At 34.6% G+C, this 18,137-nt stretch overlaps 1 protein-coding gene across 2 annotated transcripts in view; it reads left to right on the forward strand.

Moving 5' to 3' along the window:
* MICU3 (mitochondrial calcium uptake family member 3) overlaps positions 1 to 17,290 on the forward strand; it is a 93,988-nt gene extending 76,698 nt beyond the window's left edge. For both annotated transcript variants that reach the window (XM_025394110.1, XM_025394111.1), the window contains exons 11-15: positions 189 to 360; positions 9,031 to 9,139; positions 11,086 to 11,243; positions 13,344 to 13,412; positions 14,957 to 17,290. In XM_025394110.1, coding sequence (XP_025249895.1) covers positions 189 to 360; positions 9,031 to 9,139; positions 11,086 to 11,243; positions 13,344 to 13,412 — 508 coding nt within the window. In that variant the 3' untranslated portion in view covers positions 14,957 to 17,290. The remainder of the gene's footprint in view (positions 1 to 188; positions 361 to 9,030; positions 9,140 to 11,085; positions 11,244 to 13,343; positions 13,413 to 14,956) is intronic.
* The last annotated feature ends 847 nt before the right edge of the window (positions 17,291 to 18,137 follow it).

Consider the following 18,137-nt stretch of genomic DNA (forward strand, 5'->3'; position numbering starts at 1 on the left):
TAAGTGGTAAAGCCTCACAGATCCTGTGCTCTTTTCATTCTCATTTACAGGGAGGAACTTTGTTAATCTTTGTGTCATCATACAATTATTTCCATGTAACCTTTTCTGGGACAGTGAGTATTTCATCATCTCCTGTTATCATAACTCTTTATTTATCTTTTTATTCTTTGTTACATTTTTTGTCATAGATTCATGGATAATCTCCAAACAGAAGTTCTAGAAATAGAATTCCTTTCCTACTCCAATGGAATGAATACCATCAGTGAAGAAGATTTTGCTCATATTCTTTTACGATATACAAATGTGGAAAATACGTCAGTATTTTTAGAAAATGTGCGTTACAGTATACCTGAAGAAAAGGTATCTCATCCCATATTTAGTTGGTTATGTTACTGTTTTGTAATATGTGCCTATAAAACACATTGCCCTTTTGTTAGTTCTTTTGCTTCTCTGTGGATTAAAAGATATCTTGGATATATTTCATTCTGTGTCCTAAGTGCTGTGGCTACACTTTCAAAAATAAATTAATTGTAAATTCTGGGTACATATCCACATTTTTCTTAGGTATTTCGAAACTCCTTTAGGCTACTACCAATTGTTTTATTCAAATTAACAATATCATTTTTCAGTAGAATTCCACTTAGCTATATGCTTTGACTACTACCTAAACATCACCTCATAAAAAAGTTTATGTTGACATCATTTCTGTCACATTCTATTCCTTTCCATAACACCCTTAATAAAAGGTCATTTGAAGACCACCATTGATGAGTGAGTGATCTTATCATCAGCTGAAGTGAAGTTTTTCAAAGAGTTTGGATGGCAGGAATGGTTAAGAACCTGGGACAACTGATTGTCTATTTGTTTAGTAACAAATGTGTTGTCAGCGCTTCTGAACAGTTGCATTATCTAGTGGTATTTGAATGCATCACTGCAACCAAATAGAACTAGTGTTACAAGTACCTCTTCAAGCGTGGGATGTTTTAGATATATTGCCTTCTATTTGTGTTTAGACAAGGATCAGGTTAATCATCCAAGAAAAACTTGCAAATAGTTTTACTTTGTTTAGAATGGATACACTGTGACAATGTTAACAGTTCTCCATTTCCTCTAAGGAATGGAAAAAAAAAAAAAAAGGCCTTGTTACATTTGGCAATTAGTTTAGGATATCTCTGAATTAGAGTACTTTTTATCTGTTTTCCATGTTAAACGGAATTTTTCCAATTCATAGGTACTTCCCTAAAGATAAATATTGAAAATTGTACTACCCTAGTAGTGCAATTTTTCCAGCTACTGGGGTATTACTTAGGGCCTTGAATCTGCATTTTTTTTTTTGGCTTTTATTAAATGGAAACATTAAAATCTGTAACTTAAAAGGTTAAGTTTTTTAAAGTTAAATTCAGTTTCTGAACAATTCCAATTTCTAGATGTATCTTAAGCACCACAAATGATTACTTGTAGAAATGGAAAATTTTGCACGTGAACCAAAATTAATTGATTCTCATTGATTTTTATTTTTTTTTTTCTACATTATCTCGTCAATGCTCAGAGCAGCCTTCTAGGCTTGACAGCATTCTTTGGCATCTTTCTTTTACAACAATGGAAGCTGAGGCTTTCAGATACTTAGACCCTTGTCCAAGGATTCAAATCCAAGGCTTTCTAAGCCAATGATATTCTTACCACGCTCCACTTATGTCTTTCCCTTCCTTCCACCTACTTAACTCTTCCCCTTCTTTCCATCTCTCATCTCCTTCTCTCCAGAAGAGTAACAGCTACTAATATTTGAATAGCACTTTACATTTCTAAATTACTTTCATTTTCATTTGTTTACCTAGCAGATATTTATTGAGCATCTACTATTTGCTTGGCTTTATTCCAACCACTGGGGCTAAAGTGGCAACATAAGCAAAGTCCTTCTCTCATGGAAATATATCTTAGTGGAGAGACAAAATAAACAAGTAAAAAAAGATATACTTTCAGTTCTGATAAATGTTATGAAAGGGAGCAAGAGTCATGGGGACCGGAAAAGAAAGTAGACTGTCAGGAAGGGCTTTGCTGAAGAGTGAAAAGATAGCTTCTGGGGAGAGACTATGAAGAATGAGCTATGCAAAGTTCTGGGTAAAGTCTTCCAGGTAGAGGTAACAGCAAATGCCAAGGACCTGAGGACAGAAAAGCTCAGTTTATTTGAGAAAATGCCAAAAGTTAAAGTAAGTGGACAGGAAAATTGGAGATGAGTAAGGAAAGGTGGATATGGGTCAAATCTTTTAAGATTCTGTAGGCTAAGGTAAGAAGTTTAGTCTTTATTCAAATAGTGATTCCAAAAGTGATGGGAAGCCATTATAATGTTTAAACTTTAAAGCAGGAAGTCAGCAAACTACCCGACTTCCTAATTTTGTAAGTAAAATTGTATTGGAACACAGCCGTGCTCGTTCGTTTAATATACTGTCTGCAGCTGATTTTGCACCATAATGGTAAAGTTGAGGCAACAGAGACCATGTAGCCAGTGAAAATGAAAATATTGACTCTGGCCCTTTACAGAAGAAGTTTGTGAACCTTGCTTTAGAGTATAGGCATGATACTCATTCAGCAAATATTCAACAAGTATTGACAATCAACTGTGACACTTAGATGTGGTCTAATTCATGCGCCAGATATCTGATTCATGTTTCAAAAGATATCTTGGCTGCTACATAACAGAATAGATTTTAGGTGGCCTGGGTTTGAAAGGAAGAGACAGGTTAAGATACTGTTATAGGTGCCCAGGCAATAGAAAAGCATGGCTTGGACCAGGGTAAGAGTAGGGAAAAGGGGTCAGATATTGATTGGATCATTTAAAAAGTAGAGCCGATAGTACCTGTTCATGGATTATATTTCATTATAAGAGAAAAAGGAATCAAGAACTCCTAGGGCTTTGGCTTGAACCACAAGCTGAAACAGTGCCATTTGCTGAGCTAAGCAAAACCATGAATTTAGGGTTAGGAGGGAATCAAGAGTTTTCTTAGGAACCAGTCATATTTTAGATTCCTGATAGTTATCTAAATGAAAAATTAAGCAGGCAGGTTGGATATGTGAATCTAGCAGTCAAGGGTACAGTCAGGATGACTGATTAGTAGTCATTAGTGTTTAAACCTCCACATTGTCTGCAGCTTAAACTTCTCCCCTGAATTTCAGGCTTTTACATTGTACTACCTACTCAGCATCTTCACTTGAAGATCCAATAGATATCTCAGGCTTAATGGTTACAAACCTGAACTACTGGTCATTCCCATAAAACTTGTTCCACAAACCATGTTCCCTCTTTCAGTTCATACAAACTCGGTTCTTCTCAGTTCTTGTGGCCAAAATTTTGGACTCCCTCTTTTCACATTCTACATACAATCAGTCTCTCAGCAAATCCTATCGATACTACCTGTATAAGAATTTAACCACTCCTAGCCACCTCCACTGCTACCATCCGAGTAATCATTCTGTCTTGCCTGGATTATTGGAATTTCCTCCCAGATCATCCTCCAACTTTGCCTCCCTGCAATCTGTTCAGCATTTAGCATTCACAGAAATGCTTTTGACTGTGATTTCGATTATACCACGGTAAGATCGCCACTCTTCTCAAAGTAAAAGCCAAAATCCTTACAGTGGCTCCTACACACACTGCTCCCTCATTACCTTTGACCTCACTTCCTATATTCTGATCCTGCTCGCTCACTCTGCACCAACCACAGAAACTCTTTACCGTTTCTCAAATCTTCTGTCTTGGGGCTTTGTATATGTTTTCCCCTCTGACAAGAATGTTCTTCCCTTAATAGCCACATGGCTCATTATGCTGTTTCTCAATGATGCCTACCCTTTCTAATATATAAATAATAGCCTATTATATGAATAATATATAACCTATTATATAAATGATACTCCCTCTCCTGGCATTCCTTATTCCTTCCTACCTTAATCTGTTTTTATTTCCATAGCATTTTCATATTCTAACATACTGTATAATTTGCTTATTTCATTATACAAATATATTTTATGTATATGTATGCAAATATATATATTATGTTGAACTCCTGTTAATTGATGGATAGATGGTATTTTAAAATGTAGAACTTGAAGCTTTTTTGTTTGTATGAATTTTACCTACAGATATATTCACTCATGATGAAGTGGCATATGTACAAGGTTATTCATTATAATGTTGTTTGTAATAGTAACCGGTTGGAAATGCCTAAATGTCTTTCAGTAAGTCGCTAATCAAATATATCATGATATATCTATAGAATGGAATAAGGTGCAGCTGAAAAGAGATCAAAGAAATTCTTTACTAGCATAGAACTATCTCCAAGATATACTAAGTGTGAAAAGGGCATGATTTAGAGCCATTTGTAGAGTATAAAAACATGCTAACTCTAGAAGGATTCATGGGACTAGAAAATGGTTCCTCTAAGGAAAGAAACTACATGGCTAAGGGTGGAAGGGGGATTTTGTGCTATACAATCTTTGGGCCTTTTGAATTTTGAAGAAGTGAATATATTGTCATATTAAATAAATAATTTAAAAAATTTTAAAATGCCATGGGACTAGGTAAACTTATCTAGGAGATAATGTAGATAGTGACCAGAGGGATGGAAAGATGGCTTCTCATACTAACCATGTAATGCAAATGTTAACAAGAAAGTAGTATAATTATTGTTATTAAGCTTTAAGGAAATGGATATTCAGAAAGATTTAAGTGGCTTACCTTAGATCATTCAGCCAGTAAATTTCGGAGTTTGGATTTATTTCTCCTAACCTTTTAAACTCATTTCTATTTCTAAAAGTTATTATATAGTTGCCATTTACATCAGTTACCAATTAACTTTGAACGGTATATATTGTGGCATAATTTATGGGATCAGCATGAATTTTGTGCTGAAAACAAACATGGCTTATATACACTTGAAAGCCTCATAGGACCATGTTTTCTGAATGTGTTTGTATTTAGTCAATACTATATTGTAATGATTTGTTTGGATTTTTCGAGTTAGTCTTTTCCTAGTCTTTTGTTTTTTATTTTATTGAGGTAAAATTTATGTAACAAAAAATTAACTGTTTTAAACTGAATAATTCAGTGGGATTTAGTGAATTCACAATATTGTGCAACTGCCACCTCCTTCTACTTCTAAACCATATTCCTCATACCAAAAGTAAGCCCCGTACCTATGACGCAGACCCTTCCCATTTCCTTCTCTCCTCAGTCCCTGGCAACCATCACTCTGCTTTCTGTCTCTGTGGATTTACTTATTCTAGATATTTCATATAAATGGAATCATACAGCATGTTGCCTTTTTGTTTGGCTTCTTTCATAGTATTTTTATTATTCACTTTTATTTGTTTCAAGAAATGGGGTCTTTCTCTGCCACCAGGCTGGAGTGCAGTGGTGCAACCATAGCTCACTGCAGCCTCGAACTCCTTGGCTTAAGTGATTCTACCACCTTAGCCTTGCAGGTAGCTGGGACTATAAGCATGTACCACTGTGCCTGGCTATTTTTTTTTTTTTTTGCCTTGGCTTGTCTCAAACTCCTGACTTAAGTGATCCTCCCATCTCAACCTCCCAAAGTAGTGGGATTACAGGGGTGAGCCACCATACCTGGTCTCATAGTGTTTTTGAGGTTCATCCACACTGTAGTATGTATCACTATTTCATTCTTTGCTATGGATGAATAATAATAGTCCATTTTATGTACATACCACAATTTGTTTATCCATTCATCCTTCCATAGACATTTGGGCTATTTCTGCCTTTGGCTATTGTGACTGGTACTGCTATGAATATATGTGTACATGTAGTTTTGATTTGTATTTTCCTGGGGAGTAATTATATTCAGCATCTTTTTATATGCTTATTGGCCATTTCTTTGGAGAAATGATTTTTCAAGTCCTTTGTCCATTTTAAAATTAGGTTGTTTATCTTTTTGTTACTGCTTTGTACATGTTCTTTACATAAACTGAATTCTAGAGTCTTATCAGATATATTATTTGCAAATATTTTCTCCCATTTTGTGGATTGTCTTTTCACTTTATTTTTATTATTTATTTTTAATTGTTTTCTACAGACAGGGTCTCACTCTGTTGCCCAGGCAGGAGTGCAGTGGCACGATCATACTCACTGCAACCTCAAACTCCTCGGCTCAAGTGATCCTCTTGCCTCAGCTTCCCAAGTAGCTAGGAGTACAGTCCCATGCTACCACACCCAGCTAATTTTGATAGTGTTCTTTAATGTACATGTTTTTAGTTTGATGAAATCTAATTTATCTATTTTTATATTGTTCCTTATGTGTTTGGTGTCATATTTAAGCAGTTGTTGGAAATTCAAGGCCATGAAGTTTTGTCTAGTTATTTTGTAAGTCTTATAGCTTTAACTATTAAATTTAGAACTTTGATCTGTTTTTAGTTAGTTTTCATAAATGGTTTGAAGTTAGGGTCTAGCTTCTTTCTTTTGTATGTGGATATCCACTTGTCATAGCACCATTTATTGAAGAAATAATTCCTTCCCCAATAAATGGTATTGACATCTATATTAGTTCATTTTCACACTGCTATAAAGAGATGCCTGAGACTGGCATCTTTTTATAAAGGAAAGAGCTTTAATTGGCCCAGTTCTACATGGCTAGGGAGGCCTCAGAAAACGTATAATCATGGCAGAAGGCAAAGAAGAAGCAAGTATCTTCGTCACAAGGCAGCAGGAGAGAGAGAACACACAGGAAAAACTGACATTTATAAAACCATCAGATCTCATGAGAATTCACTCACTATCATGAGAACAGCACGGGGTGAACCACCCCCATAATCCAGTCGCTTCCCTCCCTCAACATGTGGGGATTATAGGGCCCTCTCTCCCTGGACACATGGCGATTGCAATTTGAGATGAGATTTGGGTGGGGACACAGAGGCAAACCATACCCACATCTTTATTGAAAGTCAGTTGACCATAGATATTTATTTCTGTACTCTCAGTCCATGTGTTTTTTGATGCTTTCAGGTTTTCAGTTATCATTGTTAGAAATGGCCACACCCCTTTTGTCTGCCCTTCTCCCAGACTGTCTGTCCCTCTTGGCCATTAAGAAACATTGCTTTAGGCCGGGCGCGGTGGCTCAAGCCTGTAATCCCAGCACTTTGGGAGGCCGAGACGGGTGGATCACGAGGTCAGGAGATCGAGACCATCCTGGCTAACACGGTGAAACCCCGTCTCTACTAAAAAATACAAAAAACTAGCCGGGCGCGGTGGCGGGCGCCTGTAGTCCCAGCTACTCGGAGGCTGAGGCAGGAGAATGGCGTGAACCCAGGAGGCGGAGCTTGCAGTGAGCTGAGATCCGGCCACTGCACTCCAGCCTGGGCGGCAGAGCGAGACTCCGTCTCAAAAAAAAAAAAAAACATTGCTTTAAATTACCTCCATCAAAATAAATGTCCCATTTGTTATTTTATAATTTTATATTTCTAAACACAAAGTGTTTATACAAAAGAATGATGTATGTTCTGAATATGACCTCTTTCCAAACATGAGAACCATGTGTTGAAAAATCTGTTAAGTTCAGACATTGAACATTATAGTCTGTCATTTTTAAATTTATTTCTTAATTTCATGCCTGCCGCCCAATATATTGATATTTTTGTTTTCCCTTTATTTAAAAATATCCCATCCTCGTGTGTTTTACTCCTACTAACAGTAGCCTGTCACCCAGAGACTGCTGTTATGGCAGCAGGTCACAGCATAAACTGGTGCAGAACCACAGCAGTGACCAGTTTTTTTGGCAACAAGCTCTCCACATGAAGACAGACCCTTTCTGGTGCAGCTCTCCTAACTGATTCAAACAGCCTTCTGCAGAAAACATGACAGGTGGGATAGGGTCACAAAGCAGGATCCAAGATTGGAATAGTATTAAATGAATGTAAGGAAAGGAAAGTAAAAAATGTGAAGAGAAAAGACAGTAAGGATTCTCACATTGCAAGTAAAAGATGAGTTGTAATTGAAGTAACATGTATCAAAAGCTGGGTGTTTAGGTAATAAACCATTTGATCTAATCAGTACCCGGCTTATATGGAACTAGACCCCTGTGGTTCTTTCCCCGGCCTTCCAACACAGCCTTGTTACTGTCCCTTCCCCTTTCACCCTCATATTAAATAGGAATTTGTTAGGTCTCAACTCGGCCTTCTGATCTTCTCTCTGTGCTCTTTCTTAATTAGGTTAATTTGCTGAGGAGAACACATTACCTAAATGCAGCTCCTCTTGTCCAAATGTGTATTCTCTGAGATACATGGTACTTATTTCAAAGACTTTCCCTATTCAACTGAAGTAACAGCAATGGCAATAATTGCAGTTTATACACATGACATTTCAGAAGAGGCCACCCTGACCACCGGTCTTTTACATGATTCCCACAGCAGCCCAGTGTGGAGGCACCCAGAACTGTATCTCTGAGGTCACTGCACTTCCTGCCGCTGCTCTGGCAGTGCTATAGTGACAGGTACAAGTGTGAATACACTGCGTTGGCATGGAGTCAGCACTTTGATTTTGCATTGTCATTATAAAGACATTCATAATCTAATGCTGATGCTGAATCACATTTGAGGAATACATGTGCAGGGCAAACTTTTTTATGGCTTTTTTTCTGTTTTTTTTTTTTGTTTTTTGTTTTTTTTTTCTTGTATTTACCTTACAAGGTTAAAAAAAAATCAGGCCTAAAATAGAGAATTTTCAAAATTGAAACTTTCTAATTCTTTTTTATTGGAGCTTTTTTTTTTTTTTATTTTGTGCTGATTGGACAGTGTTTAAAAAATAGTTTTACCTATTATTGTAATGGTAGCAGGCAGCACTACCCAGTGTAACTAAGTCTGAGTGAATTTTACATTCCAGTTGGAGAACAACTCCAAAATGTGCCCTAGAAATGTTTACTTACAAGACACATTGCAAATGCTTTATCTGTTTTTTTCTCTTACGTGTAGATACTTATTTTAATAAATTTGGCAATACTAACTGTATTTTCATTTCCTTTCCCAATACAGGGCATCACATTTGATGAATTCAGGTCATTTTTCCAGTTTTTAAACAACCTAGAAGATTTTGCAATAGCCTTGAATATGTATAACTTTGCAAGTCGTTCTATAGGGCAAGGTAAGTAATCATCTACAAAAATTAAAAGCAAGAAGTAATACTATGTTGTTTCTATAGATTTTGTCAACCAATTAATTAAATACGACATATCACCCATCAACTTGTGTGAAAGTCCGGTGTATACTTTCAGTGACAAGTCAGTTCTGGTACTTGTCAGAAAACAGCCATGAGGAAGAAACCTCTTGGCCACTGGGTGACCTTGAGGGACTTGCGTCTACCTTTGGAAGAACCAGCTGGTCATGCCCTGTTCTCACAGGATGGTATTTATTTTACTAATTTAATGCCTGCCGACTCAGAAACTGGAATTTTCTCAGCAGAGGAACCTCTCAGCCATGGACTTACATTACCCAACTAACCTGTAAAACTGAGTATCAGTTTTGTGTAATTTTCAAAGAAATACAGTGGTCATAGAATTCAGAATGCTGGTGTCCGCAGAGCCAGCTGTCTTTGGCTGTAGGTGGACTAAGAAGCCAAGCCCTTTTCCTAGGATCCTGTGGCCATGATCACCTTCCCTCCCTTCATGGCCATGTCCTTTTTAAAACTTCTTGCCATATGGGGACTTTGTTTGTCTTTAAGGTGATTTTACCTGTCTCTCCCATAATCAAATGTATGTTAATGCACAAGCTTAAACCAAACCCCAGAGGACAGTCTTTTCTGTATTATGTTTTAGAGAGAAGCCAAACTGCAGTCCCTAAGTGCTGATGATAATTATCTCTTTCCCAAAACCATAGATACTGATTTCATTATGTGGCCTTATTCATTTATTCATTGAATAAGAGAAACGTGAAAAATTTTATATTTTACCCTTTCTGTAGTTTGGATGTTCAAATAACACATATGCTCAACCCATTTTAGTGTTTTAAAGCCAAAACCTTTGGGAACTCTGCCTCTATAGACTAACCTTTACTGCTGTGATAAACCTAATCAACCTGTGAAGAAACAAATCAGTATCTGGTTACTGGGTTCAGAATAGAAAAGATGTTTGTTTTTTAGAACCGGGAAATGAAATAATTGATGGTGTCGCCTGTCTTGTAGGCGCTAGAAATACATCCATCTCTTTTTGCCACCACAAGTATCTTTATTCAGGTTATTACTTCTTAAAAGGAATATTGCAGTAGCCACCAAAGTGACAATCCTGCTACTAATTACTTTCCTCTTTGATGTTTCCTACACACCTGACAGAATAATCTTCCTTAAAAAATTAACTTTTCTATGACACATCTGCAATGGAAAACTCTTACGTTTTCCGATTGCCTATTGAAGAACGTTCTGGTTCCCTGCCTCAAAGTGCCTGTGCAGAGCTTCTCCGTATCCTAGATGTCCCCGGCTCCACCCAGACCAGACTCCCGGTTTTCTGAAAGTGCTTTATGCCCTTCCACCTCCCCGCATGCCTTGGTTCATTCATGTTATCTCATCTGCCATTTCTGTCATCCCTATAAACTGAAATTGTCCTTTTGTGTTCAGCTCAAAGACAAAATCACAGCCTTTTCTTAACCACTGCCTTTCTCTCCCTTCTCCCTGCTCCACACTACACACAGAAGCGATCATTCATCTCCAGATTCTCATAGCATTTTATTGGTACTTTTTGTGTGGCCCCGTGTAATGATTATTTGGGCAAGGGTCTCATTTCCCTTCTGAACCGTAAGTTTCTTGAAAACCTATTCATCTTACTAACTTCTAAAGTATCTGTCACTGAGAGTAGGTGCTCATTAAACATTCATTGAATATGAATGCATTATTAACCTAAGATACAGCTGATGCTTGGCTCTTTTCATTTAAACCACAAAAATTTTTATTACCTGAAAGACAGCATGATTAATGGAAAGCCATGTTGCCTAAGATCATGATTCACATTTAGAAAACAACTTCTTTTACAGCCTTTCTAGTAATTAACACATACTGTAAAAATAATAAGTCTATTCTTTTTCTATGTAACATTTATCTAGATGAATTTAAACGTGCCGTCTATGTAGCTACTGGACTCAAACTTTCACCACATTTAGTGAACACCGTCTTCAAGATTTTTGATGTTGACAAAGATGATCAATTAAGTTACAAAGAATTTATTGGAATTATGAAAGACAGACTCCATAGAGGATTCCGGGTAAACCTATACGTTTTAAACCTATTGATATCCTTTTTAAAGTCTGAGGGAAATAAGTCCATCTTAGGTGAAAAATAATTTGTCTTAATTTCTTAAGGATATAAACATGAATGATTTATTTGAAAAGAAAAAAACGTAGGTCTTACTTCCCTTAAAAAACAATTTGAGGTGATAAAAGAATTCTTTTCTAAAAATACGAAATCAGTTTGACCTTATAATAATTTACTTTCATATTCAATCTAATGTCTTCATCCTAGTTTTTGGAAGAAAAATGTTACCAAATATTTTCAAAAAATTTAGTCTGCATATTAGCTTTTTGGACTTGGTACTGTACAAATAAATATCACTATTTGTCATTTTGTTTTATTTTTATTTTATTTTATTTATTCTTTTAGAGACAGGGTCTCACTCTGCCACCCAAGCTGGAGTGCAGTGGCATGATCACAGCTCACTGCAGCCTTGAGCTCCTGGGCTTAAGTGAGCTTCCTGCCTCAGCCTCCCAAGTAGCTGGGACTATAGGTGCATGCCACCATACCTGGCTAATTTAAAATTTATTTTAGTAGCAACGAGGTCACTCTGTTGCCCAGCCTGATGTTGAACTCCTGGGCTCAAGCAAAACTCCTGCCTTGACCTCCCAAAGTGCTAAGATTACAGGAATGAACCACCGCACCTGGCCACTATTTCTTATTTTCGATGAGACAGATTACCTCTAGGTAACTTGACACTCTTACGTTACTGCATAATCAGTACTTTTTAATATGAAAAATAAGTTAAACATTTTTTGTCTATTGAAATCTTACAGTAAAAACTAATTACCAGAAATTCAGTGATTTTTTCCCCCAAGAAACATGTTTTAAAGCTAGAAATATAGTATGAATCAGTAAATGTGTACACATGTAACATATTATGGATGTGCCACAAATAGAAAAAGAGAAAAAATGTTCTATTAAAATTAAGAACTAGAATATTCAGTCTTCCCTCTTTCTAAAATATCCCTAAGTTTTATACTTTTTTTTTTTTTTTTTTCTTGAGACAAAGTCTTGCTCTGTTGCCCGGGCTGGAGCGCAGTGGCGTGATCTTGGCTCACTGCAAGCTCTGCCTCCCAGGTTCAAGTGATTCCCTTGCCTCAGCCTCCTGAGTGGCTGGGACTACAGGTGTGCATCACCGCGCCCGGGTAATATTTTAATAGAGACAGGGTTTTGCCATTTTGGCCAGGCTGGTCTCAAACTCCTGACCTCAAGTAATCCTTCCCCTTTGGCCTCCCAAGTGCTGGGATTACAGGCATGAGCCACCACACCTGGCCAGTATTATACATTTTAAAAGAGAAAAAGTTATATATGTAAAACCTCAAGATTCATCTTAGACAGTGTTTTTACAGATTTTTAATGACTTTTAAGTCCAAGCTACTTGAGTAAAGATGCTATGTACTTAACTGCCACCTGGTGGTTAGTTGTTAACATTTTCGATGGTGCCAGAAGTACTTGAAACAACATACATTGAAATCATTTATTTTGCCTCAAAAATTTTAGAGTAGCAAAGTCAAATTAAATATAAAGTACGCTAGAAATGTTTGACACTGGCTCTCTTAAGTGTTACATTTTTATTTTTATTTATTACATACCTGTGACCTTTATCATTTTATTTACATTTGCACTTTTTTTAATTTTTATTTTTAATCTACAAATAGTAGCATATAAATATGTATTTATGGGGTAAATGTGATATTTTGATATATATATAGTGGAATGATTATATCAAACTTATTAATAAATCCATCAGCTCACATACTTATTTTGTTCTGAGGACATTTTAAATGTACTTTTTAAAAACAGTTTTGAAATATGAAGTACATGATTACTAACTATTGTCACCTTACTGTACGATAGATCTCAAAAACATATTCCTCCTGTCTAACTGGAACTTTGAATCCTTTGGTCAACTTCTCCCCTTTCCTCCCCAATCCCCCAACCCTTTAGCCTCTGGTAACTAACATTCTACTCTCCACTTCCATGAGTTTGACTTTTTAGATTCCACATATAAGTGAAATCACGCTGCATTTGTCTTTCTGTACATTTGCACACTTTGTCTTCTATTCTACAGGGTTATAAAACAGTCCAGAAGTATCCCACTTTCAAATCCTGCCTGAAGAAAGAACTTCATAGCAGATAAGTATGTTAGCTTCTATTTGTCTAAATTTGTTCAGTAACAGTAGGGATCATAATTTATTTTTCTGTTATAACATTTAGAAAGTAGCTGAAAGAAATACAATTATCTAATTTATTTTTAATTTTTAAGTGATTAGAGTATCTTGATGGAAAAATTTTACGTTAAACCTGAAGTTCTGTATGTGAGCAGACACAATGTAATAAATCCAAATTGGACTTGTATAATATAGGATAATTAGCACCCAAAGAATATTTGCGACTGTTTTATAGGATCATGATTCTGAGCATCCACAAAAAATAACAGCTTTTTTTTTTTTACTTATTTTAGTTGTCTGGCATTATATTAAGTATTCTTCCACAGGTGGTATCTCATTTAATTCTCACAGATACCCCATTTAACAGCAGAGAAAAATCAATGTTTAACAAGTAACTCGCATAGGATAACTTGCTAGTCAGTGGAAAACCAGAATTTAAGCTTCATTCTATCCTATTCATTTATTATTTCCTATTTATTATATCTTATTATTCTTTACCACATTTTATGTATTATTTATGACCCAAAGAAATGTGTCAAACTTGTTTCCAATCTCCAAGTGAGGGTTTTTTTTTTTCTTTTTTCTTTCAAAAGTCAACTGTAGCTATAAAATTTTGGTCAGTTGTGGGTTTTTATTAGTTAGATTTCTGCAATGGAGATTTTGCTGTTTGTTTAAAAATGTTTGCAAGTATATTCATGTATATGTTTCTTGCTGTTTTTCTCAAGCTTGAAGCATAGATAGATAGATAGATAGATAGATAGATAGATAGATAGATAGATGTGTTTCCCGAAGAGGTTCTTCAGCACATCAATGCATACTTAAAAAAAAAAAAAAAAAAAAAAGAGTTGCTTAGTCAAGTTTAAGAAATATAATAAAAATGGTTCAATAAGTTTCTTCCCCACAGAGTTTATTAGATTGTAATAGGCTACTATTCATTTTGTCTTGCCAAAAGGAAATGGCAGTATTCAGCATTTTGCAAATTAGGTTTGGGATCTGTTGTTTTATGGAGCCCATTTTGGGAAATACTCATCTAAAATGTTTAGAGGCAAGCAGGCTTACTTATTTGTCTAGGGTGGTAACCCTTGTAGCTGAGTTAACAAAAGAAGTCAGGTCTTCCTAATCTGCATTTTAAGGAATTTTAAACTGCCTTATAAATTCTTAAACTAAACGTTTAAAAAAAAGGAGGACCATTGACCATTGACTGCTATGTCCACACGGGTAGTGCCCCCGACCGACTTGTAGTAGTATCACACTGGCTTCACTGATTCTAAGTAATAGTGCATACAGCCATACCTGGAAGTGGCTGCCTTTTTCTAAGCCTAAGACTGAGGATTGCACAAATTACTAAACAAAACACTCAGCTTTTAAGTCTTTGTGTCTTATACTTTATGTGGGGTGTTTCTGTTGAGTTCCTTACTGTTTCATATTATTATAAGAATATTTGATTAACACTATCACCTCAGAATTATATCTTAAATAAATATTGCTTTTGTGTTACTATTTTTTTAATTAGATACTCCTAAAACAAAGTTTAAAGGATTACTATCTGTGTGACAAATAACAAGAAGCAAAATTTTCAGAGTGGAAGCAGGTCTGAGGTCAGAAGAAGTAGAGGATGAAGGAAAAGGTGAATGCTATGAAATTGATATTTTTTCTGGAACTGAATTCTTAAACATAAAACAGATAAAATGCATCTTGTTACTACAAATGTTATATATATAAAATCAAGCCGAGTTTTTGCCTTGATTTGCTGAACTCTGCACTTTTTCATTCCCTTCAGAAGTAGATAAATACTTCCGGTGACTACATATGAATGTATTTTCAATATTTATTTATTTATTTATTCATTAGAAGTTTGCCTCATTTCAAAATAATTTATGACTCATGGAATGTTGATCGCCTAAAAATGAACATTGCATTTTCTCTGATTTTGGACTGTGAACTTATTTTTGGAGATGAATATTGCTTGAGATTTATAAGACCCTTAGAATTATTATTAAATTCCTGTTATTTTCCCAGTTTTTAATTACACTGAGATAATTTTGAAAACAAATAGAAATTAAGCTACTATATAAAACGATTGTTTACATGTACTTTTAACTTTTAAAAGTACTTAATTAACATATGTTGTTTGACTTGTATAAAGTTTTTAAAAATTTTTGTTCATTTGCCAAAGTCAACAGAATGTCTGTTATTCTTTTATGTATACAGTAAAGAAATTTAAAGTGTAGAATTTTTCTCCCCAAAAAAGTCATGTGTTGATAGTAGAAGCAGTGGTAGTTGTTGTAACAGTAATCATTGTCATTGTCATTATCTTCTTAAACATGAAGCTGCTCCTAATTGTAGGTGGTACACGTTAATAACACTAGTGAAAATAATGTCTTACACTCTGTAACTTATTGTATATTGTTAATATATGTCTAGCATCAAATGAGTATTATAAAATGGTTTATAAGACTGATGTATATATTAAGTAGAAGCTAATATTTTGTTTCTTGCAAAAGGACCACATGCAAAAGTGATGCTAAACAGCCAGTAATAGTAATTTAAATATAATTATTATTTCAAAAGAATATGTCTTAAAAGGGAAAATAAAAACTTTCTGTTGAATCACAACAAAATTAGATTTGTACATAGAGAAACAATTTGATAATAATAGACATCTGTTCAATTAAAAATGCTTAGTTTATACAAGAATACTACACAAAAATAGAACAACTAATCTAAATTAATATATTTACATATCACATATGGAAGATAAGTTCATTTATCTTCCTTTCTAAGACATATTTAATGTAGGTTACATACACTCCCAACTATTACTTTGCTTTTGCATATGAAAATAGAAAACACCGACTTTGTTTTTATAAGTTATTAAATGTGAAATTGATCTGCATCAGCTTATTTGTAAAAGTAATGTTATTTCCAAGAAAATGTTACTCTTAGCACTGATTTTGTATTTAGACTTTTTACATTCTTTATCCAATATTACTTATGACAGTAGCTTTAAAATATATTATTCATAAGTTCAAGGATCCCATATAGTATAATAATTTAATTTCACTTTCTTTGACAGTTGATTTAATTGACTAAATGAAAATGCCTGCCAACTAATATAACATACCTCAGGTCTATTGTACCTTACACTGAATGTTCTCAGTATGATTTGGTACCTAAAGTAATTGAAAAAGATGCAGTTTCCTTTAATCCTTGACTATAAGTTAGAGTATGTTGCATACATGGCAAATCCTGCAAATATAGATTAAAAATTAAATTAGCCCATTGAAATCCTTTATAATTCTGTCATTCTCCCAAGGAAGAATACCACTGTACATATGCAATCTTTATTTTATTCTTTATTGCTTATCAGAGTGAGTGGATGAAAACATTTGTAGGGCTGCAACATAAATTAAAATGTGAATAAATAAATATCCTGATAAAATAGAAAAGAAAGTGGTAAATTACAGTGATTTCCTTCATGTTTTCACTCTTGAACTTTATCATCTTTAAGATGGGAGATAAAAATATCTCACTGAATTGTTGGTTATATCAATTTAAAATTTGCTAATGGTTTGGAAATAATGTACCAACTACATGTATGCTGTTATTGTCAGTGTTTCGTTCTATAGACTGTTCTTTGGAAAAATTTAGTTATACATAAAATTCACATTAAACTTTTTACAGAAAGCATACATGATAAAAAGTTTATGGTACTTCTCAGAATCATTTCATAATAATAAACTTATTTAGCTTAAGTTCCAACTTACTGTTCTTATTATAAATTGCAAAGCAACCTGTCTTACGTTCTTATATTATCTTAAAATAAATATTCCTGCCCTTGAATCAAGAAACGTTGTACTTGGCTTTTATATGTATCTGTGGACTAATAATGACTTTCTGAAAATGTAACCTTCAAACTTTGGAAATCTTTATGGGTTACTAAACCTCTTTTGATTTTATTCCCTCTTCTGTGGCAACACATGCCAATGACATTTATCTCATCAACACCTTTGTGGGTAAGTAAATCACAGAGCTATAAAGCCTCTCAAAGTATACTGCAGGAATTCCTAAATTATAGAACTATGGTCATTGGTACTGGAAAGCTTTTCAGAAAGTTTACATGTGACTTAATGGAATATTAATTTTGTAAGTATCATCTTACTAAATAACACCTAGAAATGTTTCAGAATACAGTAGTTATTATCCTACTACTTATAGTCATACAGTAAATTAACACTTTTTAAAATATAGTGCTTTTACTTCCAAAAGATATAAAAATATTAATTCCATAATATTCAGAAAGTATAATACAAATTCTAAGTGATAAGAAATCACTGTGGTTTGTCAAAAAATTGGTAGCATTTTTACTTTCTTAGTAGTTCATAAAATAATAGTACACCTTGCAATGTTGTCTTAGATTCTGCGAAATAATTTATTTGTAATTCTCTATATAGCATAATCAGTATTTTTGGCACACATCTTAAAAATGGAGGAATATACCTATAATTGTGACTATATGCACAGAGAAAGTTTTCTGGGAAAGATAAATTTTGTCCAACACTGTGAAGGAAGAGCAAGAGGTGTACTTATGAAAAATAGAAAAGATAAGAGAATGGAGAGGGATCTGAATGAGGATAGATTTTTTTTTAATGGACTGAGTAGACAGTTTTTGGAAAAATAAATGTAAAGAAATG

The sequence above is a fragment of the Theropithecus gelada genome, chromosome 8 (genome assembly GCF_003255815.1).
Source record: "Theropithecus gelada isolate Dixy chromosome 8, Tgel_1.0, whole genome shotgun sequence".
Taxonomy (NCBI): Eukaryota; Metazoa; Chordata; class Mammalia; order Primates; family Cercopithecidae; genus Theropithecus; species Theropithecus gelada.